The 23,128-nt window shown below is 48.5% G+C and overlaps 1 protein-coding gene across 1 annotated transcript; it reads left to right on the forward strand.

Moving 5' to 3' along the window:
• Window positions 1-983: 983 nt before the first annotated feature.
• LOC9267972 (beta-1,2-xylosyltransferease XAX1-like) lies at window positions 984-3,202 on the forward strand. Its single transcript, XM_015788454.3, has 3 exons — window positions 984-1,247; window positions 1,339-1,524; window positions 1,750-3,202. Exons 1-3 carry the CDS (start codon window positions 1,052-1,054, stop codon window positions 2,940-2,942), a joined length of 1,575 nt encoding a protein of 524 aa, XP_015643940.1. The 5' UTR covers window positions 984-1,051; the 3' UTR covers window positions 2,943-3,202.
• The last annotated feature ends 19,926 nt before the right edge of the window (window positions 3,203-23,128 follow it).

Below are 23,128 nucleotides of genomic sequence, written 5' to 3' on the forward strand. Positions count from 1 at the left end.
TAAGCGTGGGCAGAAAGAGAAAAATTCGGAAAGAACCAGCGTGATGCAAGTTTTCGCAAAAAACGTTAAAGCCATGATTTTTATTTTCTGAATTTTATTTATGAAAATTTCATGGTGTAACAGGTGGCGAGGGAATTGGGAGAGCGAGTGTGCCTGGACAGGGTAGTTTCTCAAGAGTTCCTCGACATGATAAGTAGTTTGCTTCGGGTTAGATTCAAATCAACCTGATAAGTAGTGTGCTATGATGAGTTTCTCAAGAATTGTTGGGGTACACTTCACTATACGTACATACGTACTTAAAGTATGATTTATCTTTTATATTTGCACTAATTTTTCAAATAAGACAACTAGTCAAACATTGTATGTAGTGACCACTAATTTGGAACGGAGGTAGTACAAAATATTCTACTTCAAATTCGATAGATTTTCACAAAAGTCTTCTTGTGAGAAGATGTACGAGTGATTGATAGACAGGATGTACCTGTTGCTAATTGACGGAATCCTCCCTAACATCGGAGACCCAGCTCAGGCATGGTGGAGTGTCAAAGCATCCGGCCGACTTGTTCCACGCTTCAATTCCATCCATCCCCACGAGCTGTCTACATTCCGATCCCCATCCCGGGTCTCCATCCCAACCAATCCATCATCGAAAATAATAAAATCAAACACAGAGATAGAGAGAGAGAAGATAAAAATTACGAACACGTATGTCCCTACTGTCCAAGATGGAATTAGGTGGGCAATCCTAATTATTGTGCACTTGATCCAGACAAGTCAAACGAAGGTGGGAGGGAGGAAGCAGCTTCGCCGTGCCGAACTACTTCGTACGTACTATTACTAGTATTTCCAATCAACGCCACGCTGTCCCCAACGAACGAAACGAAATATACAACTAGTTTCCAAGGAGAGCAATCATCGCCTACATGTTACACTCGGCTCGTCATGTGCGGATTTAAGCCTTAGAACAAAAACTTGTATATGTTAGGTGCTAGCTGGTGATCGCAGCTGGTTGGTACCTCTGGGCTAAGCTTCTCTCAGGAGTCCTTGCGTGATGTCGTCGACGGCGTACACGCGGCCGTCCAAGCCACCAGGGCCGGCCGGAGAGCGGAGGCCTCCGCGGCTAGCCAAGGAGCTTGGCAGGATCGAGCCCAAGAAGCTCGGGATTGGGCTGGTCGCCGGCTGCTGCCTCGCTCTCCTCACCTACATCTCCTTTGCCCGCCTTTTCGCCATCTACTCGCCGGTCTTCGGTGCGCCACTTAATTATTTCTTGTTCTCTTCGTGTGAAACTCTCTTTTTTTTTCATACTTACTGCTACAAATTTTTCGAAATTCTTGTTAGAGAGCACGTCCTTGGTGATGAAGAACGCACCACCTGCGTCGACTCAGCAGAACCCTGTGCTGGCTCAACAACAGAGCAAAGAAGAGGACGAGAAAGATGTTGGTGAAGATGAGACGGACCGGAAAGTGCCAAGCTTTGCGGAGACGACAGAAAAGAATGAAGAGGAGGAAACAGTAACGAAACCATGTGAGGCTTCCTTTTTTTTATCGCTGTTTAGCACCTCGAGTGGAAAAGAAAATTGAACACAGAACAGTTTTAATACTGACAGCATCTATCTTTCAGAATCCGATCCCCGCATAAAAAAGCGTAGCTCTAATTCGGAATTCGGTTCTCTCGTCTTGTAATTTCGTTCATGTAGGAGTTTCATCCATAGTAGTACTAATTAAGATGCTTTGTCTGTGATTCCGACAGCCGGGGACGAAGCTGAGGCCACAATCTCCTGCGATGAGAACGGCGTTGATGAGGGCTTCCCATATGCGCGGCCACCGGTCTGCGAGCTCACCGGCGATATCCGGATCAGCCCAAAGGAGAAAACCATGTTCTTCGTAAATCCGTCCAGCGCCGGCGCGTTCGACGGCAACGGGGAGAAGAAGATCCGACCGTACGCTCGCAAGGACGACTTCCTCCTCCCGGGCGTCGTGGAGGTCATCATCAAGTCGGTCTCGTCGCCGGCCATCGCGCCGGCCTGCACGCGGACCCACAACGTCCCGGCGGTGGTCTTCTCCGTGGCCGGATACACCGACAACTTCTTCCACGACAACACGGACGTGATGATCCCTCTGTTCCTAACGACGTCGCACCTCGCCGGCGAGGTGCAGTTCCTCATCACCAACTTCAAGCCGTGGTGGGTGCACAAGTTCACGCCGCTCCTGAAGAAGCTCTCCAACTACGGGGTGATCAACTTCGACAAGGACGACGAGGTGCACTGCTTCCGGCGCGGCCACCTCGGGCTGTACCGCGACCGCGACCTCATCATCTCCCCGCACCCGACGCGAAACCCGCGCAACTACTCCATGGTCGACTACAACAGGTTCCTCCGCCGCGCGTTCGGCCTGCCGCGGGACAGCCCGGCGGTGCTGGGCGACAAGACCGGCGCTAAGCCCAAGATGCTGATGATCGAGAGGAAGGGCACCCGCAAGCTGCTCAACCTGCGCGACGTGGCCGCGCTCTGCGAGGACCTCGGGTTTGCGGTGACCGTGGCGGAGGCCGGCGCGGACGTGCGCGGGTTCGCCGAGAAGGTGAACGCGGCGGACGTGCTGCTGGCGGTGCACGGCGCCGGGCTGACAAACCAGATCTTCCTCCCAACGGGCGCCGTGCTCGTACAGATCGTGCCGTGGGGCAAGATGGACTGGATGGCCACAAACTTCTACGGGCAGCCGGCGCGCGACATGCGGCTCCGGTACGTCGAGTATTACGTCTCGGAGGAGGAGACGACGCTCAAGGACAAGTACCCAAGGGACCACTACGTGTTCAAGGACCCCATGGCCATCCACGCGCAGGGCTGGCCGGCGCTCGCCGAGATCGTCATGAAGCAGGACGTCACGGTGAATGTGACAAGATTCAAGCCGTTCCTGCTCAAGGCGCTCGACGAATTGCAGGAATAGGAGGAGCGCCGTTTGATTGGTTTTGTGTGGGCGTGGCTCGTCCATAAGTGGGATGTAGGATGTTTTGATTTTATATTTATATTGTAATATTGAGTTAATCAATGTAATTTATTTCGTTGGAGATTCATGGTGTTTGTCATTCAGAAAAATATGATTTCTTCTTTTTGGTTGTTGAATGTAAAAGAAAGAAAGAAAGAAAGAAGGAAAAGCAATGTATAAATTTCAGCATTATAAAAAAATATATATATACTTCAGCCCAATTTATGTTCACACGACTATTATAAATAACGGGCTTAAGTAGTGTTCTTCTTTTTGGACACAAATGTTTCTAGCTATACATAACGGAGGTCATGGGATCCCCGTCCCTGAATTGGACTGAATCGAGATGTTAACAGTTTCTTACTACTACATCTATTCTAGAACGTAGCAACCTAAAACCGATTTTGATACATCATAATACCATATGTCAAATTCAATTATAGGTTGCTATACTTAGGAGCAGAGGGAGGACAATTGTCACACCCGGAGATTCTGCTTTTCCGTAGTTTCTAATTCACCAATAAATCGTCTACAGAAATTACTTTAGTTAACTAGAAGAAAACCCAAATTAACAATGTATTTAATAATCGAAAATATCAGGGAGAATTTTCTTCGAATTCTCTTTTTGCTCTAAAATCATTAACAGGACTTAAACGAAATATTCAGAGCATCGGAGTTAATGATGTTATAAATTGTCAATATTTGAATTAATAATATTTTTTCTCTCCCGCCTTTCGTCGAGGGTCGTGCCCTATTCACTCCCCTCTTCTTCTGCGGTTTCGTTTTGCATGATGAGCCAGGTCCGATTTTGTTCGCGGATTCCGTTTCTGTTCTTTTCCTAAAATGGCACCGCATTTCTTTTCCAATTTAGGAAAGTTTTTTTTTTGACGTGAAACATGTAACATCCTGATCTTTCGTTTCTTTTAAAAACCTATTTTAAATACAAAACTATTTTCAAAATTTGGTTCTTATTTGAATATTAGTGTTTGTGCCATTAAAGATCTCAAATCTCTCCTTCCAAGTCCACAAATAAACTCCCAGAATACCAAACTCCACATTCCCTTTTACAGTCCATTTACAATCTTTGAATCCAATTCCAAATTCCTGATTCAAATTCCAATTCAAATCAACTTTGAAACTCCTAGGAAAAATACCAAAACTTCCTATCCTTTTGGGCCATCAATCCTCTCTTTCCCTCTCTTCCCTTCCTTGGGCCAGCCCCCACCTCCCTCTCTCGGCCGGCCCATTTCCTCCCCCTCAGCCCACAACCAGCCTGGCACATCTCCCTCTTCTTCCTCCCTACCCAGCAGCCATCCTCACGCGCACGCCACGTGCTCGACGAAATGCCGAGCCGGACGAGCGACGCGTCGAGCAGCCTCGCACCCTCCGCACAGGGCCATGCACCGCCCGAGTCATTCCACACAGTGCCGCATCACGTTGTGCTGCGCCGCGCCGCAACGAGGTTTGGATGAGCTCCCTTCCTTGCCCTAGAAGCCCCTCCACAGTGGCCAACGATGTCGACACCCGGCCCCATGTCGACGCCGTCTGCAACGCCGCTGCTCCCCATCCACCATATCGCCTCCTCGAGCTCGAGCCCAGCTGCAGCAAGTCCACGCCGCCCGCGTGAGTCGTGTTCACGCCGCCGCGCCGCCACTGTCGCCGTCCTGTGCCGATGTTGACATCCGCCTCGCCAACACTGCTACACCCAGTGCAAAACCTCGCATTCTCGCCCTCCACCTCCCGTAGTCGTGAGTCCACACATTCGGTGTGCGCTGCGTGCACGCCGCCCACGCCCTCCGCGTCGCCACTATGCCACCACAGTGCCGCCATATCCATTCCTTGCTACTTCCTTCTCTTCGAAGCCACTGCAACAAAATTGTCACTTCCTGTTAAATTCATCCCGAAATAAAAATCATTCTCTAAAAAAAATAATAGAATTAATTAAAATTCGAAAAGAAATTAGCAAACCTTAAAATGCGTACAAGAAAATTTCGAATGTGGTCCGGAGGATTTTTGTTAAATTCTCCTTGGTCTAAAAGGAGCCCTCAAAATTTACTTGAATTTTCAGAACGCCGGAAATAATTATTAAGCAACAACAACAATTAAGAAAGTTTATGAAAAAGAAAACTAAAAATAATCCTCCTTTTCTTTTGGGCCAAGTCTAGCCCAAAGTTCCCCTCCTCCCCCTCGGCCTGCGGCCGAAGTCTCTCTTCCGTCCCTCTCTTTTTCCTTTCCCATCTCTCTCTCGGGCCGCCCCTCCCTCCTCTCCTCCCCGGCCCACTCCCTCCTCTCCTCCCACTAGGGCCTGCCCCGGCCCAAGCCGAGCGGCCGCCTCCCTCCCATGCCCCTCACGCGCGCCGCACGCGCGCTCACTGCGCCCGACGGTGGGTCCCACCCACCCGAGTCGTCGTCCTCCTCCTGCCCGGCTCCTCCCTCTCCCGTGAAACCATATCCGTTTCCTCCCTCAAATCCGCACGAATCAATTCCTTTCTTTCCAAATAGATTAGGGGGAATTAATCCCCTTTCCTTCCTCTTGAATTTCCACTAATTTCCACCTTGAATGGCGCCCTCAATCGCCCGGAACGGCCGCGCCATCCCCGGCCACCTTCCATGGCCACCGGCCGTGTTTCCCGTCGCCGTTCCGCCCTCTCCTATGCCCGGCTCCCTCCCCTCACCTATAAAATGGAATCCCCTCCTTGTGTTCTCTCGTTTTTGCCTCTTCTCGAGTCTTCTAAAGGTCCCTAGCCACCTCCCCGCCGTCCTCCTCTCTCTCCCGTGCCGCCGGCCACCTCTAGCCGCCTCTCCCTCCTCGCCCGTGCGCCGACCGGCCGTGCTGTCGCCATCTTCGGCCACGCAGCTGCCTCCTCTTCCCCGGTGTGTCCTCCGTTTTGCACGGAGACCACCGGAGACACATTCCTGCCAGCGTCCAGTGGCGTTGCCACCACTGCACCATCTCCAACCGCCCCTGTCGTCGCGCCAGATCGCCAGCCGACGTCTCCATCACCTTCCCTGGTACTGCGGCATCGACCTCCACCCCGGCCTGCCCTCGGTTTCGTCCGGAGACCGCCGCCGCCGCGCCGGCCTCCTCTTCCTCCTCGTTGGCATCCAGTACCTCTCCTCCGGGCGGCTACTGTTCCTCACCGGTGAGTCAGCCGACGTCGCCGTCTCCTCCTCCGGCATCGCAGCGGCAAGGTAGTCCTCGACCTCACCTCCCCTCCATCCGAACCCCGCCGGTCTTCGTCGTCGTCCTCTCGTCGTTCCCGGTTGCGCTCGTCGTCGGCCCTCCCTTCGTCAAGCCATGCTCGTTCGCCACCCGTGTTTCATCAAGAGTGCGTCGCAGCCCCATCGCCGTCTTCGTCCTCGGCTCCGCATCGTCAAGCCCTGCACCGGCCGTGTCTCGCCTCCGTCCAAGGATCGCCACCGAAGTCATTCCCTCGTCGTTCGCTTCTGTCATCCCCGAGCCGTCTCTGCCGCGCCCATTCGTCGTCGTCGTTCCGCCCCGTCGCGTGGTGGTAAGGATCCGTCCTCTCGCTGCCCCGTCTCGTCCTCTCGGTGTCGCCCCGTGCCCGTTGTGCGGTTGTCGACCCCGGTACCCATGTACCGGTGTCGGTAGTCGTTCGTGTGTGTGTGTGGTGACCGTGTTTGTGTGCCCGCTTGGTAGCCGCGTGGTTTCCACGTGTGCAACCCGCATGGTGTCTAGTGGAGTCCGTTTGTCGGCCACTTGCCTCGGTTGACACACGGGGTCTGCTTCTATCGACCCGTGGATAGTTTCTGTGTACTCGGTCTACCGTGGTCTTTTAGGTTGACATGTGGGGTCCGCATGTCAATAGCGCAGCCTTCCTGTCTTTTCCAGGCTAGCGCTTACACATGTTTTATGGTTGCAAAGCTTAATTATAATAATCCGTAAATCTCCATATAATAGCATTAAACTTTGGATGATCATATCTTGGTCATACGAACTCTGAATCGACCCGTTCAAGTCTCTTAATGTTTGTTATAACCTAAAGAACCTTGTGCTTTCTTTTTATGTATTGTTATTGCTTCTTTTTAGGCTTGTAGCTTTGCTTGTGTGCTTCGCGTAGCTTCTATCGTTTTGAAGGTTCTCAAAGCGCAGTTCGTGGTCGTTGCCGAAGGTTCGGAAGGCTGTTCTCTCTGAGCAAGGCAAGTCGCATCACCCTTGAGCATATTGAATCCTAGTTTATAAAACTATTTTGATTTAAATTATTGCATTACCGCTTTATTTAAATTCCCGCGTTATCATGGTTTTATTTAGCAATATCTATCAATCCTTGTTATAGCCGTATCATTGCTATTGTTTATTATCACCTTGCTTACCCTAGGAAAACAAAACCCCAACTAGTGGGTACTCTATTAATGGTTCCACTAGTATGAATTTAGGTAGATGCTTCGCTGATTAATTAGGCAACACTAGATGGTTTTATAACTTTAGACTTTGGGAGTTCTCATATCATTTGGACATTATGGAATGGTTGGCTTGTGATGGAATTGAACACACACCTTCCCCCTCTATTCAAAACTCCCAAAATGGTTTTAGGCTGGGCTCGAGGTGCATGGTTTTGCTAGAAGCACCTCGGCTACCATAAGGACCGGTCTTCGGGCCTCTGCTACAAAGTACGGTTGCAAAGCACTACCGTACTAACCACATGTCTAATGGGTAAGGCTTAACTCGGTGCTCAGTCTAGTCCTGAACAAAAGGACACGGATAGAGATGGATGAAGTCGTTGCAACGATGGATATCTCTAAGGCAAATGAAGGCTACGCGAGTTACGGCTCGGTAATCGAGATGTCTAGGCAAATGAAGGCTACACGGGCCGGTGTCCGTTAGTCGAGATGTCGTGGCACTAGACTAGTACGCAGGTGGTCTCACCCCTATGTGTGTGGTGCACCCGGTCTAGGTCCTGTTGCTAGGGGCTCAATCCTGGCCTGCCTGTCCCGGGATACCGGCCGTAGGCAAGGTTGGGTCGGTACTTTTGTTCACGGCTAGCATGGGTGAAGGGTTATGTGACATGTTTACGACGCGTTCCAAGGCCTTGGAATGCAGAGTAAAGATGTGTTTTGTGGGTAAAGATGTACACCTCTAATCAGAGTATAATCTATTCGAATAACCGCGCTCTCGGTTATGGGCAAGCCTAGCAATGTACCCAAGTTAGTGGTTTAACTCTTAAAACTTGCTTAACAACTAAAATGTGGAATGGTTGGCCTGGGTTGGCTTGGGACGAGCTAGGACCCAGGTCGGATTGCCAGTTCGGTTTGAATCATCGTAAGCCTTGGGTTAAGGCAGGTTCATGTGGGTTCACGGCCTTGATTAATAATATTGTGTAGCTCTAGGATCGTTTTTACAAAATAGCTTTGGGCAACTAAGTGTCTTTCAAATGTTGTTTACTGCAAAACCTAACCCCTATTATTACCCCTTGTACCCCCTTGCATTAATCATGCATCTCCCGGTGTGACTTGCTAAGTACTGTGGTTGTATTCATTCTTGCTCTATCTTTCCCCCCGTTCAGTAAGAGAAGCTTTGGAGAAGAAGTCCTAGGTGGAGTCCTGGCTTATACCCTAGTTGAGCGCCTTTGAAGATGGAGCCGTAGGCCCGCTAGTCCGCTGCTGTTTATTTTTGATTGTCAGGCCTGAAGTGAATTTGTAATAATGTAAATATTATCGATATAATAAAGATGTGTCTTTTGTATCATGTTTGTGTGGTTGTTGGTATTTCTTAACGACATTACTAGAAATATAATTCCCAGTAATGGCGCAGAAATACTTCTGGTATATTATGGTTACAGATTTCATCCGCAAGCGCACGAACATACCACTGTAGCATTTCTCCTTCACTTTATTGTCATTCTCTGCAAAAGGTTAGTAGACCTAATACTAGTGGAATATTATTGTTCTAACAAATTTATGCATTGCAAGCATCACTAGTTCTCCTTTATTTTGGTAGTATTGACGGTCGAAACTGATCGATAACGACCGTCAACAATTGGAAAAGATGGGAATAAACCTGGTCAAGCCGGGAACCCTAGCGACCTAAGTGGTTCAGCCAACCCTAGAAGATCAAATTAGAGAAGCTCAAGAAAGTGATGAAGAAATCAATACTATCAAGGAAAATATGAAGAAAGATAAAGCCATAAGCTTTTCCATTGATGAAAAAGGAGTTGTTTTGTTCGGTAAACGCATTTGCGTACCCAACAAGAAGGAATTAAAAGACCTGATACTCAGAGAAGCCCATGAATCCGCATATTCCATCCACCCCGGAAGTACAAAGATGTACCTAGATATCAAGCCATATTATTGGTGGTCTGGAATGAAGCGGGATATTGTTGAGTATGTTGCCTTATGTGATATATGTCAAAGGGTTAAGGTAGAGCACCAGAAGCCAGCTGGATTGCTCCAACCCTTGAAAATCCCAGAATGGAAGTGGGAAGAAATAGGAATGGATTTCATAACCGGATTGCCTAGAACACCTGCAGGTTATGACTCCATGTGGGTAATAGTGGATCGACTAACCAAAGTTGCCCACTTTATCCCTGCAAGACAACCAATTCAGGTAAGAAGCTAGCTGAGTTGTATATGACCAACGTAGTTTGTTGGCATGGTGCCCCGAAGAAGATTGTATCTGATCGTGGTACTCAGTTCACCTCCCACTTCTGGAAGAAGTTACATGAAGCAATGGGCACCAATCTTAATTTCAGCACAGCTTATCATCCTCAGACAGATGGACAGACTGAAAGAGTAAATCAAGTATTGGAAGATATGTTGAGAGCCTGTGCATTGGATTTCGCAGGTACTTGGGACCTCTGTTTACCGTATGGAGAGTTCTCCTACAACAACAGTTATCAGGCCAGTATACAAATGGCCTCCAATGAAGCCCTGTATGGACGCAAGTGTCGCACCCCGCTCTGTTGGACAGATGTGGATGAGAAGAAGATATTCGGACCAGATATTCTGAAGGAAGCCGAAGAACAAATTAAGATTATTCGAGAACGTTTGAAAGTGGCCCAGTCCAGGCAGAAGAACTATGCGGATAATCGCAAAAGGGATCTTGAGTTTCAAGAAGGAGACCACGTGTACCTTCGGGTATCACCCTACGTGGAACGAAAAGATTCGGTATGGCAGGGAAATTGGCACCACGTTTCATTGGTCCATATCACATCATCGCCAGACGTGGAGAAGTTGCCTTCCAATTGGATCTACCCGTAGGACTGACAGATGTCCACAACGTGTTCCACGTGTCTCAACTGAAGAAATGTCTCCGCATCCCAGAAGAGCAAGTTCCCTTAGAGGCAATCAGCGTACAAGACGATCTGACTTACAAGGAACAACCGATTCGGATTCTCGAAGGAAAGGACCATTGTACAAGAAGGAAGACCATAAAGTTTTATAAGGTGCAATGGAGTAATCACTCAGAAGATGAAGCCACATGGGAACGCGAAGATCGTCTTTGAGCTGAGCACCTAGAGCTGTTCTCCTAGCAGCGGAATCTCGGGACGAGATTCTTTTAAGGGGGGTATGTTTGTAACATCCTGATTTTCCGTTTCTTTTAAAAACCTATTTTACATACAAAACTATTTTCAAAATTTGGTTCTTATTTGAATATTAGTGTATGTGCCATTAAAGATCTCAAATCTCTCATTCCAAGTCCACAAATAAACTCCCAGAATACCAAAGTCTACAGTCCCTTTTATAGTCCATTTACAATCTTTGAATCCAATTCCAAATTCCCGATTCAAATTCCAATTCAAATACACTTTGAAACTCCTAGGAAAAATACCAAAACTTTCTATCCTTTTGGGCCATCAATCCTCTCTTTCCCTCTCTTCCCTTCCTTGGGCCAGCCCCCACCTCCCTCTCTCGGCCGGCCCATTTCCTCCCCGTCAGCCCACAACCAGCCTGGCCCATCTCCCTCTTCTTCTTCCTCCCTACCCAGCAGCCATCCTCACGCACACGCCACGTGCTCGACGAAATGCCGGGCCGGATGAGCGACGCGTCGAGCCGCCTCGCACCCTCCGCACAGGGCCGTGCACCGCCTGAGTCATGCCACACAGTGCCGCATCATGTTGTGCTGCGCCGCGCCGCAACGAGGCTTGGATGAGCTCCCTTCCTTGCCCGAGAAGCCCCTCCACAGTAGCCGACGATGTCGACACCCGGCCCCACGTCGACGCCGTCTTCAACGCCGCTGCTCCCCGTCCATTATATCGCCTCCTCGCGCTCGAGCCCAGCTGCCGCGAGTCCATGCCGCCCGCGTGAGCCGCGTTCACGCCGCCGCGCCGCCACTGTCGCCGTCCTGTGCCGATGTCGACATCCGCCTCGCCAACACCGCTACACCCAGCGCAAAACCTCGCATTCCTGCCCTCCACCTCCTGTAGTCGTGATTCCACACATTCGGTGTGCGCCGCGTCCACGCCGCCCACGCCCTCCGCTTCGCCACTGTGCCGACACAGTGCCACCTTATCCATTCCTTGCTACTTCCTTCTCTTTGAAGCCACTGCAACAAAATCCACACAAAAACCATCGGAATCAGTCCCCTCCACCTTTTGCCACCATCACCCCATCGCCGCCGAGCAGGGCGCCGACGCGTTCGGCCGAGCCAGCCCGCGCGGGCGTCGCCTCCGCGCGCGGCCAAGCCGGCCGCACGGGCGCCACCTCCACAACCCCCTCCCACCTCCGCCTCGGCCCCCACCGAAACCGTCATCTTCATCCTCCCCCGGGCCGGCGTCGCGGCGTGGCCGACTCCGACAGCCGCCGGACGCATCGGCCCCGCCTTCCTCCACCTCGGCGCCTTCCCTCCACCGCCGCGACAGCCGCCGTCTTCGTCTTCCTCCGTTGTGCCGCCACGCCGCGTCGAGCACCGCCTCCTCGCGTGCCCCTCTGCCTCGTTGCATTCCCCGTCGCCGCATCGGCTGTCGTTGCCGCGCCGGCACCGGTCCCGCCTCGTCCGCCGTCGGAACGCCGGCTGCCGCCGCAGCGCCCCGCGCCCACGCCGGTCTTCGCCCTGCGCCGCTCGGTGGAGAGGAGCAGAGAGGGGAACGAGAGGAGAGATCAAGAAGAGGAGCAGGAAAGAAAAGGGGATAAAAGAGAGGAGGTGAGGCACGGACATGCGGGACCCATGGTTCCTTAATCATGTGTGCACAGTAATCACCTTGTTAATCCTCCTCTAAGGTCTCCATGACACGTGGGCCCTATTGTGCTTAATCTTTGTTTTAATCCCTTCTTAATCCATGTGCTAATGACATACGGGTCCCACCGTATCCATCCAACTCGGTGCACCCGTGTGTACACTCGGTCCATGTGAGCCGGCTCTATGACGGCTGGGCCCCACGCGCACCGGCCGGTGGACCACGAGCCCAGTCCACCACCTCTCTGTGTCGCGCCCCTGTGGACACTGTCCGCCGTGCGCCGGCTCCTCCCGTGTCACTGACAGCGGGCCACGCAAGGATATTCCCTCGGAGTATTCCTTTTTAATAGAAGAAATCCCTTTTCCCCTTGCCCATAAATTCATATAATCTTTGAAAATTCATATATCCTAAACCGTGACTCCGATTGACTCCGTTCCACTTCCATGATTTTTCTAAAAATGAGATCTATCTAATGGCAGTATAGTATCTTATTGTTTGAGCTACTTTATTAGCTCTTGTGTTTTTTTCTCTTTCGCGTATAGTTGCCGATCCCGCGGACGATCCGGAAGCTGTTCTCGTCGAGGAAGAACCTCCACAGGACCAAGGCAAGCCACCTTTGACCATATTGCTTCCTATATGTGCAAAATTATGTTGTTTGTAAATGTGCATGCTTAGGTTGCACGTTAAACTGTTCGGCCTCGGTTTGCGAACGCATCCGATGGACCTACCGATTAGTCACACTTATATTCTGTTGGATATTGGATGACATGTCCTTGATAGCTTCACATATTACGCGTCGACGTCTTACCTTATGGGTATGAGCATCAAGGTAGTTTGGCTTAGCCATGCCACGAATGTATTGTCGTGTGGGAAACTTGGAATTCCAATCAACTATTCAAAAACCTGATGGTCAGTGTCGGTGTGTTTGCGAAGCAAAACTAGTTCTCAAACCCTGATGGCATGTAGGCTAAGCCTGTGTGGCTGGCTATGTATTGTCATTAAGGACCGATTCCTTTGGGAATTCCATCCAAGCATCTTACTATGCGACCACACGGGTATTATGGGATACCCCTGAAAAAGTACTTAGTTAGTCCTTGATTATCTTGTATGCCAGTAGTAGTGGGACACTGGAGATGAGGAGACGAAGTTGTGTGTGTTTGATGAGATCTATGGTCGTGAGTGGCCCCGCCTCTATTGTGGCGATACGGTACCGATGAGGTGTAGGAGCGTCCCTAGTGTACCCTGAGTAGACGAGGGCTGAGACTGCCTGATGCTTGTCATGAGACTCGGCCTACTATGTGGTATAGGGATTTTTAATGGACCAGCTTTGGAAAAACCTTGTAGCGAACTCCCGGTGCCGACGGGTGACCGGTGTCAGTTCGTGTCGTGTGGGTAAAGCGTACAACCTCTGCAGAGTTTAATTAAACTGTTCGAATAGCCGTGCCCATGATTAAGGGCGAATGTAAGGTGATTCTCTTAGCGTAGTGTTGTTTGTAAACGTTTGTGAAATTGGTTTGTGGGATGGGGATCGTTTCCAGACTCAGCCTGTGTGGCAGACGGCAAACCTGAGTGGTTTGGAACAGGTCCGTGTGATCTGGGATGTCGATTGGCATCATAGTGTGAATAGGAGTTGGACTGTTTGGTCGAGAGGTGTTCTGAGCTGAGACGGCTTGTGGTGCTCTCGTGGTGTTCTGAGCTGAGACGGCTCATTGTGCTCTGAGTTGAGACGGCTCGTGGAGAAGTCAAGTGGAGACAAGTGCAAAAGTTGGAGAAGCAAGAGAAGATCTAAGGTGTTGGTAGAAGAACATATATTCACTAATTACTTGTGACAAGTTGTTACAAAGCAACTTGTGGAATGGATTGAGGCATGAGCCTCTTTCCGATAATTAAAACTTGACACACTAGAGTTTTGCAAAAAGAAACCTTTTGAGCAATGGCTAGTTTTCGCAAATAAAACCCTTATCCTCCTTTGGTAGCCGCACATGTCATCTTTCCTATGGCTTGCTGAGTACGAAAGTACTCACCCTTGCTTTATATATAATTATATTAGGCTTTGAAGATGAAGAAGAAGGATATGATCCAACCGCCGAGGAGTATCTTCAGGAGCACGCCAACTATGAAGACTTTTAGGGTTTCGGGCCTAGTTCCCAAACCATGCCTGTGGAATAAGTTAGTCGCATAGGTGCCTAGACTAGCATTTAGTCGTTAAGTCGCCTTCCGCTGTTCGCTTCCACTCCGTTGTTGTCGCTTTTGTTATTATCTTCTGTGTCGTGTCGTTGTCCATCTGGGGTCTGTCCACGATGGCAACTTATGTAAGGACTATCCCAGCAATGTAATATTATTAGACTTCTTTGGATCACCGATGTTCTGTGTGTACCAGGTTGTGTATCCTGGGGCTGGTGCATGTTACACAGGTATAGTACTGTGGCCTCCGGACCCACGAGGGTTTTGGGGTCGCCACAAAACAGCATGAGAGACTCCTACTATGCTATAAATATATACTTTTCCAATTTGGGAAATTCCCTATCCTAATCCTTTTCTTTTTTTTTCTCCTCCTGTCCCCTCCAACTCGGCCGCCGCTCCCCCTCTCCCTCTGCCGTGCACGCGCCTCCCTCTCTTCCCCTATCTGAGTCCGACTCCCTCTCCCCCTCTGTCGTGCCTCCCACCGGCCGCACCTCCTTTAGTTCTGCCCTCTCCTATATAAGTTAGAACACCCCCTGTTTTTCCTATTCATTTTTTTTTGTTTTAGCCCTAGCCCTAGCCGCCGCCCACCGAGGCCCTAGCGCCGCCGCCGGCCGTTGCCGCCACCGGCCGGTGCTGCTGCCTCCCACCGTCACCGTCGTTGCCCTTGCGTCGTCGGTAATCCGTTTTCCCTCTCCGTGTCATGGCTATTGCCATTACCTATCTCTGTCTTAATTTATCTCCATCCTAGGTTTTGATCTCGCATCGCCGTCGTCTCCGCGTGTTGCCGCCGGACCATCGTCGTCGTCTCCTCCTCGCCGGTCGTCTCGGTTTGGTGAGGAACCTATCCGTACTCTCCTATTTTAGGTGCTATTTTTTCTTAGTGTCGTTGTTGTAACCCTTAGTAGCCTAGTAGCCACCCTAGCCGCCGTTGGCCGCCTTGTGACGCGCCGTCGCCACCCTAGCCACGCTGCCACCGCCCTAATGCCGCCGCTGCCGAACCCTAGCTGTCACGCCGCTGGCTGCCCTAGCCGAGCCGCCGTCGCTCTACCGCGTTGTCGTCGTGGTTTGCCACTGCCCATAGCTCGGTAGCCGAGTCGTGAAGCCGTAGGTACATCTGTAAACTCCTACTGGCCTATTGTTTGCCGTACTAAGTCTCCATCGTAAACCGTGTCTAGTTTTCCGTTGTCGTTCTGAGCCGCCGGTTCCGTTCGCCGGTTCGGTTGACCATTTGGATGGTCCCGTCTAACGAACTATTGGCTTGTTGAGTCAATAATTCGCGAGGCTTGCTTACCGAAGGTATATTTCCATTGATCTATTTATCTATGGACAATAATACGTAATAAATGATTAAGGTTTTTGGGTTATTATTAATAACGTGGCTCAAATTGTAAAATTCATAACTAAATAATCCGAGCTCCGTTTTAACCCATCCAAGTTGCATCGAATCGGTTAAAATGTATAGAATCCATTAAAATTGGTTTCATTTGCTGTTCCAGTAGCCTTATTACTTGTATTTCTTGTGTGCTTTGTTTGTCGTTTAGATTCCGTCAGTTCTGGTGATCCAGTTTATTTCGAAGTGCTCGCCGAGGTCCAGTCAGCTCAAGAGCAAGGCAAGTCATACATACATCATAGATCATGTTGAACCTATTTTACAAAATCCCCTGCTTTTCATTAAACTGCATTGTTTTAGAATGTCATGTGGGATGGATGCCTATTGTACTCAACCTGTTGAATATCTTATGCCATTGATAACTTGGGTTATAATTGACTAGATGATTGGTTTAGGAATGCTTAGCCATGCTTAGTTCAATTAGCTCACAATGGGATTCATTATAATTTTATTCCTTTATTATATTATGATGTACCACCATGGTTATGGTTTAATTAAACTAAAATATGCTTTAATGGTGGGTTGCGTGTACATGCATGATTTTTGAAGTTATGTCCATGATAATTAAGGACCGGTTCTCAGGAATCCTTGGAAGATATACTCGTACTTACCACACGCCAGCATGGACTCTAGGCTAAATCTAGAGTATAACTTAACCTAGCTGACATACCATGGCAAGGGTAGAGGCGTTGGTGCAGTTGGGACCTGGATATTGGTCTCTGTTGTAGCTGGATTTACCTAGGCACAAGAAGGGACTGCCCGACTTGGCACAAGGAGGGGGTGAAACCTGAGGGTATGTTCGGTTATGGAGAGTTATATGACAGGTTTTGCCACGATTTCCCCCTTTGCAGAATCGTGGCGGTACTTCGGGGCATGGTAACATGTGTGGAATCTTGTCTTGCGGGTAAAGTTGTACACCTCTGATCAAAGTTAAAACTATTCGAATAGCTGTGCCCGCGGTTATTGGGCGGTCAACCAGCTCACAGTGATCAGTCTCACTATAATAATTTGCCTTAAAGAACTGGTGTAGTTCAAGTGGTTTTGGTTGGGCCTGTTGCAACGTGGATTTAGCGTTGGACAGTGATGATTTAATACTGCTTAATTACATACTGTTTTTACTCATTCAAAATATGATTTATTTAAATGCTGCTTTTATTACAAATATCCAATGAGCCATTTCTTTGAGAATATCCTTGCATCATACCTTCTCATTGGTATGACTTGTTCAGTACGGTGGTCGGTACTCAGTCCTACTTTATTCCCCCCTAGAAGCGGAGACTGGTTCAGATGGTGAGTTCTTTGAGGATTGAGCTTGTTCCAGACGTCGAGGATTGCCAGTGGTTTATGGCGGAAGCTTCACTTTGGTCGTGAAGATTAAGTCTAGTTTATTTGTGTTAGGGTTACGGATAAGGTATACCCTCTATCCTTGGATGTACGCTGTACACTGACACGGTATACCCGCACGTATACGGATAGTTTCTGTATACATTAAGGAAATCTATCACGTGATAGATATGATATCTACGGATGGAAAGAGTTCTACTCGGACAATACTGGGTCTTTACCATATCGTGAGGGGTCCGATATCTCCGAGTCCTACTTGGAGATCAACTGACCCGCGGTATATAAGGGACCCCCTAGGTAGGACCTAAGGCATCGAATATCACCGCCAACACACCCACCACAGCCTACGGAGCCGGAGCCTGCAGGAGCCAAGTCGCCGGGAGATCTAGTCGAACCAACTCGACTACGATCTCGTCGGTATCATCAAGTTCTACTATTGCATTTGTAATATGTGGTTTCCATCATATAATCCCATACCAATTGGATTAGGGCTATTACCTAACAAGGGGCATGAACCAGTATAATCCTTGTCTTTTGTTTGCTTGATGTCGTACTACGAAGATCCTCGTGCCAACGGACCCTAATACCCTCTATATCCGGTCTACGGGTGTCCCCCGTCGACAGTGGCGCGCCAGGTGGGGGGCTTGGTGCTCAAAGTTCTTCTACTATGATTTCAAGCCTTCTCGATGATAACGTCAACACCGGCATCAACCAAGGAGCTTCAACTTCGACGATGCTGATGTGGACTCAAGTCGGCGAAATCATCTTCCCGGTCTACACCACAATGCCGATCTCGACTGGCCCAGCGATTATTGAGAGCGAGGACGGTGTGGTTATGACCCCGGTCGACTACATGTCGAAAGATCCTCCCGCAGAAGCGGAGAACGGAACATCGACAACATCCGGGCCCGAGAAGGATCCTAATGCGGCCAAATCTTGTTCTTCCCACAAGAGGCATGAGCCGACAGGGACAACTTCCGGGGCGATAAAAGCTTGGTGTCCGTTCCACAGAACTAGCAAGCACACCTTGCAAGCTTGTTCGGTTTTTCTCGACGTGCAAGCTGAAACGTCAGCGAAGATCTCCACGACGCGAAGACAAGATACCCACAGATCCAAAAGCTGCTTTATGCAGTAATTATGACATCAACAAAGCTACGCCACTACTTTCAAGCCCACAGAGTCACAGTTGTTTCCTCCTTCCCCCTTGGAGAAGTCATGAAAAACAAAGACGTTGTTGGCCGCATTGCAAAATGGGTAGTCGAGCTAAGCCAGTTTGATGTCCACTTTGTGCCACGAACAGCTGTTAAGTCCCAAGTCCTCGCTGATTTTGTAGCCAACTGGACTATGCCTGAGAATAGGTTAGACAGTCAAACGGACAGCGAAACATGGATAATGGTGTTCGATGGCGCACTCAACAGCCAAGGAGCAGGGGCAGGGTTCATTTTGACATCACCTTCGGGAGATCAGTTCAAGCATGCAATTCACCTCAACTTCAGAGCTAGTCGCGAACCAGGTGCACAAAGACTACAAGTGCTCTAGCCCCGAGTTATCCGAGTACCTCGCAGAACTCAGGAAGCTGGAGAAGAGGTTTGATGGGATCGAAGTCCGACACGTATACCGTAAGGGCAACATCGAACCAGACAACCTAGCACGGCGTGCGTCCAGACGAGAGCTACTCGAACCTGGTACTTTTCTGGACATCCTGATGAAGCCATCGGTGAAAGAGGCAAACGACGAAGGTAGCACGGTTGCCCCCGACATCAGCTTGGGGGCCATAGAGGCGGAACACGTCGTTGCCGACATCGAGACCACAGACGACTGGTGGACCCCGCTCATCAAGTTCCTAAGTAGCGACGAGTTGCCCGAGGACGACGCAGAAGCTGAGAAGATAACCCGACAAGCCAAGATCTATTGTATGATCAGCGACGATCTATACAAAAAGGCGCCAAACGGAGTACTTCTCAAATGCATCTCGTCCGACGACGGCAAACATCTCCTCCTAGACATACATGAAGGGATATGTGGGTCACACGCCGGCGGACGAAAGTTGGTAGGAAAAGCCTTTCGACAAGGGTTTTTCTGGCCGACCACGCTCAAAGACGCCTGCAACATGGTGCAGCGATGTGAAGCCTGTCAATTGCACAGCAAACACACAAGACTACCAGCGCAAGCGCTCCAGACTATCCCCCTTACTTGGCCGTTCTCGTGCTGGGGGCTCGATATACTCGGACCATTCCCACGAGGACAGGGCGGCTACAAGTTCCTATTCGTGGCTATCGACAAATTCATCAAGTGAATTGAAGCGACGCCTACTGGGGAAATCAAGGCCGATAATGCCATCAAGTTTGCATGAGCTACTTGGAACTGAGCTATTTCTTAGCACAGCTTTTCACCCTCAAATTGGAGACCAAACTGAACGTACAAATCAAATTTTGGAGGATATGCTTGGAGCTTGTGTGTTGTCCTACAACACCAATTGGGAGAAATGCTTGGCATTTGCCGAGTTTTCCTATAACAATAGCTATCAAGCAAGCCTCCAAATGTCTCCTTTTGAAGCTCTTTATGGGAGAAGGTGTAGAACACCTTTGTACTGGTCTGAAGTAGGTGAAAGGCAATTCTTTGGACCATTCCTTATTAAAGAAGCGGAAGAACATGTTGAATTGATTCGCAAACGGCTCAAAGAAGCGTAATCGCGTCAAAAGAGCTATGCTGATCGTCGCCGCCATGAACTGAGCTTTGAGGTGGGTGACTTTGTCTATCTCAAGGTCTCGCCGCTGCGGGGCACTTGCTGCTTCCAAGTGCACGGCAAGTTGGCTCCCCGTTACATCGATCCATACAGTATACTTGCTCGACGGGGCGAAGTAGCATATCAATTGGAGCTACCATCACAACTCTCAGATGTGCACAATGTCTTCCATGTCTCTCAGCTGTCTTTCTTATCGGGAATACCCGATTCGCATTCTTGAGCAACCGTACAATCAAGATGGTCAAGGTGCAGTGGAGCAATCATACCGCTGACGAAGCAACATGGGAGCGAGAGGACCGTCCTAGAACCGAGTTCCTAAGTTTCTTTTCCTAGGCCTAGCGAATCTCGGGGACGAGATTCATTTTAAGGGGGGTAGGTTGTAATTGACCCAAAAATTGTAAAACCTTGAATACATATTATAATCAGTGAAATGGGGTCCCCTCTGTCTTTTGAGATTATTTTGCTCGTTTTTGGATTTTTCATGCATCCGTCATTTCATTCATATGCATGGAAACTAGCTTGGAATAATTTTAATAATTAATATGTGTGTGCAAAAATCCTGAAAAAATTCACAAAATTACTATACATTATGCTATACCCTCAATTAAATTGGCATTATTTTATCAGCTCATTTGGCACCTCAAATTATTTAGTCAAACCAGTCAAAAACTGGAATTAAAGCATATCACTTAGTCCTCTTTCAAAATCTACCACAGTAAAACCATAACTCCTCTGCCTTTGCTTCTCCTTCATGTAGTTCATCATGACCTCCTCTACTCACAATATTTTTGCCAAAAATTTCGCCTTGGAGTAACCCACTTGAAATGGCTGGTCAAAGAGATAATGTGAGCATGTGATTTAAATTTGAGAAAATTCAACTTGACCTTCTCTCACCCTACCCTATTTCACTTCCACTGGGTCCAGCCTTCCTTGGCCCCGGTATCCAGCCAGTAGGAAAGCCCTGGTCACCACCCAGCCTTCCCACCTTCCCTTCCTCTCTCCCTGTCCTTGTAGGCATTTCGTCGAACATGTGGCATGCGTCTTCTTTTGGAGAAGAAAACAATACCACTCAGCTTTCCACCACGCCAAGCCTTCTCCACGAAGCCTAGCCATTAGAATTAACACTACAGGAATTCTGGGCTTCTGTGACGATTACATTATGAAGATAACAGCCTGTTTCCTGTCACTGACTACCCGCAGTGACAAAATGGTTGTCATCACAGAAGGTGAGTCGCTAACCAGCTTCTGTGACCACCAAAGGACATCGTCATTGATACAGTGACGATAGTTCTCCTGTCATTGATGAATGACGAGACAAATTCGTCATAACAAATTGAACCGAATAACGCCACGTGTACGATGACATGTGATGTTGCAGATGACAAGGCGGGTGATGTGGCAAATGACGTGGCAATTCACATTCGGCCCATATAGCATGGGCTTTTTTTATTTTCAATTACAATTGGCCCAAATATTTTTTTGACCCAGCTACAAATTTGTTTTTATGTTTTTTTTTCATTATAGCCCAACAATACAATTCTAGCCCATATTATGGGCAGCCCAATTAAAAAGCAATCACAGAATATAAATCACAGCCTATAATCACATTCCAGCCATAATTAATTTTCCAGCCCATACAAAAGCAAGTTCCAGAATACAGTTTCCAAAATGTTCCATACAAAAGCACAAAACATGAATACAAAATGATCCATCCACCATCCAACTACACAAGTACCAGTGCTTGTGCCTTCAATCTTTCAAGCTCCTCCTGAAGTACTGCAGACTCTAACTTCTTTGCATCTAGTTCAACTTGTATCTCTTTCATCACATTGGTTGTCTTGGCAGCGAGCTGCTAAATTCCGACGTTGCGCAAAAATGTGTTCGACTTCCGCAGCACTTTGGAAACATCTTCAATAGAAGTCTTAGCTTGCTGCCCATCTTCTACTGATGGTGAAGTGAGGATTTCCTGTGCATGCATATCCTCCTAGCAATCAAAGCAAGGTTTCAGTTTTGCATTATTATATAAATAAAGGTTCATTGCATAAGGTACTTAATAAAAGAAGGAAAGAAGAAGTAATAGTTTAATACTTACTATAGCTTTCTTCACAGGTTCACTAAAACCTTTAGTTTTGCTGCAATGCAACTCCTTAAAGAGATCAATTGCAGTGGGCTCACTGTCAATTGCAGTGCCCATGCTCTTCCCCCTTAGCTGCACTTGTCTACTGCCAGTGAGGGTGCCTAACATAAAACATTTACATGTGTCAATAAAAAGATCCTTCACTTGATATGAATGAAGCATAGCACATATAAGGACAAAAGAACAAGAATCCAAGTTACTTGCCTTGTTCAGTAGTGCTCAATTCCATTGGCTTCAGTTCTGTACTTAAAGTGCGGTTGCTCAATTGCATTGACGCCGCCCAATATGGCCGCCCAGGGCAAAGGCCCCGTCTGTGGCGCGAGAAGGAAGGGTTGACGATGATGGCCGGCTGCAGCACGCCCTGGTTAGGGGTCCACCCGCCGATGCTCACCAGCGCCACCTGATCTTGCAGTCCCGAGGCCCTCATTCCTGTAGTCACATTCTGCAACACAGATGAAGAAAGGATCAGAAGAAAGGATCACAACATTGCATTAGAGTTACAGAAGCTTCTGACTAGTAACCGGTTTTGCTAGGCAAATCTGTCAGTTGAGTAGGGTTCTAAGGAACATGATTTTAAAGAACATGTACTCTTTGAGCAAGTTTATAGCCAATTTAGTAAAAATCTCACATCTTATTTACATTCTTAAAGGGATATTTCTGTGACAGACATTATATTGGATTACAAAAGGAGTCAGAGAGATGCTAGCCATGGCCTTTCTTCTCAGGAGGTGATGCTTCCCTTTTACCAGTGACATTTTATACTTTATGAACGACAGACTGAGGTGGAGATGCAGCAGTAGCTTCCCTTCCTACTTCTTCTAGAAAAAATTTCTTCCTTGGAGATATCATGATCTATATACTTGGATTAAACTGAGCTCAGATTAATGCTACCACACCTAACATTAACAAAAAAAAGGTGTTTGTTTTTCAAGAAGAATGCATGAGGTAAGTTTGGTACATAGTAGAGATCAAAGGAGTAAACAACAGCTCTGATCGGTTGGGCAGGCACAAACATCTTCATAACTATAATTAGTTAACCATGCATTTTTCTTGAAAGAACTTATCAGGAAGCCCATTGCAAAACAGAAAGCCCAAAAGAAGCGGTGCCATCAAATTCCACCCTTTGGTTCAGTTAGTTAATTTCCTTGGATGGATTGCTCACTTGTCCAAGCTATGAACCTCAAGTCAATTTGAGTTATGATCCTCAAGTCA

The sequence above is a fragment of the Oryza sativa genome, chromosome 6 (genome assembly GCF_034140825.1).
Source record: "Oryza sativa Japonica Group chromosome 6, ASM3414082v1".
Lineage (NCBI taxonomy): Eukaryota > Viridiplantae > Streptophyta > Magnoliopsida > Poales > Poaceae > Oryza > Oryza sativa.

What these genes read in the sequence shown, in the direction of transcription:
- LOC9267972 (XM_015788454.3), top strand. Translation starts at nt 1,052, where the DNA reads ATGTCGTCGACGGCGTACACGCGGCCGTCCAAGCCACCAGGGCCGGCC. An exon ending in CATCTACTCGCCGGTCTTCG is followed by an intron (nt 1,248 to 1,338) that starts GTGCGCCACTTA and finishes AATTCTTGTTAG; the next exon opens with AGAGCACGTCCTTGGTGATG. An exon ending in GGAAACAGTAACGAAACCAT is followed by an intron (nt 1,525 to 1,749) that starts GTGAGGCTTCCT and finishes TGATTCCGACAG; the next exon opens with CCGGGGACGAAGCTGAGGCC.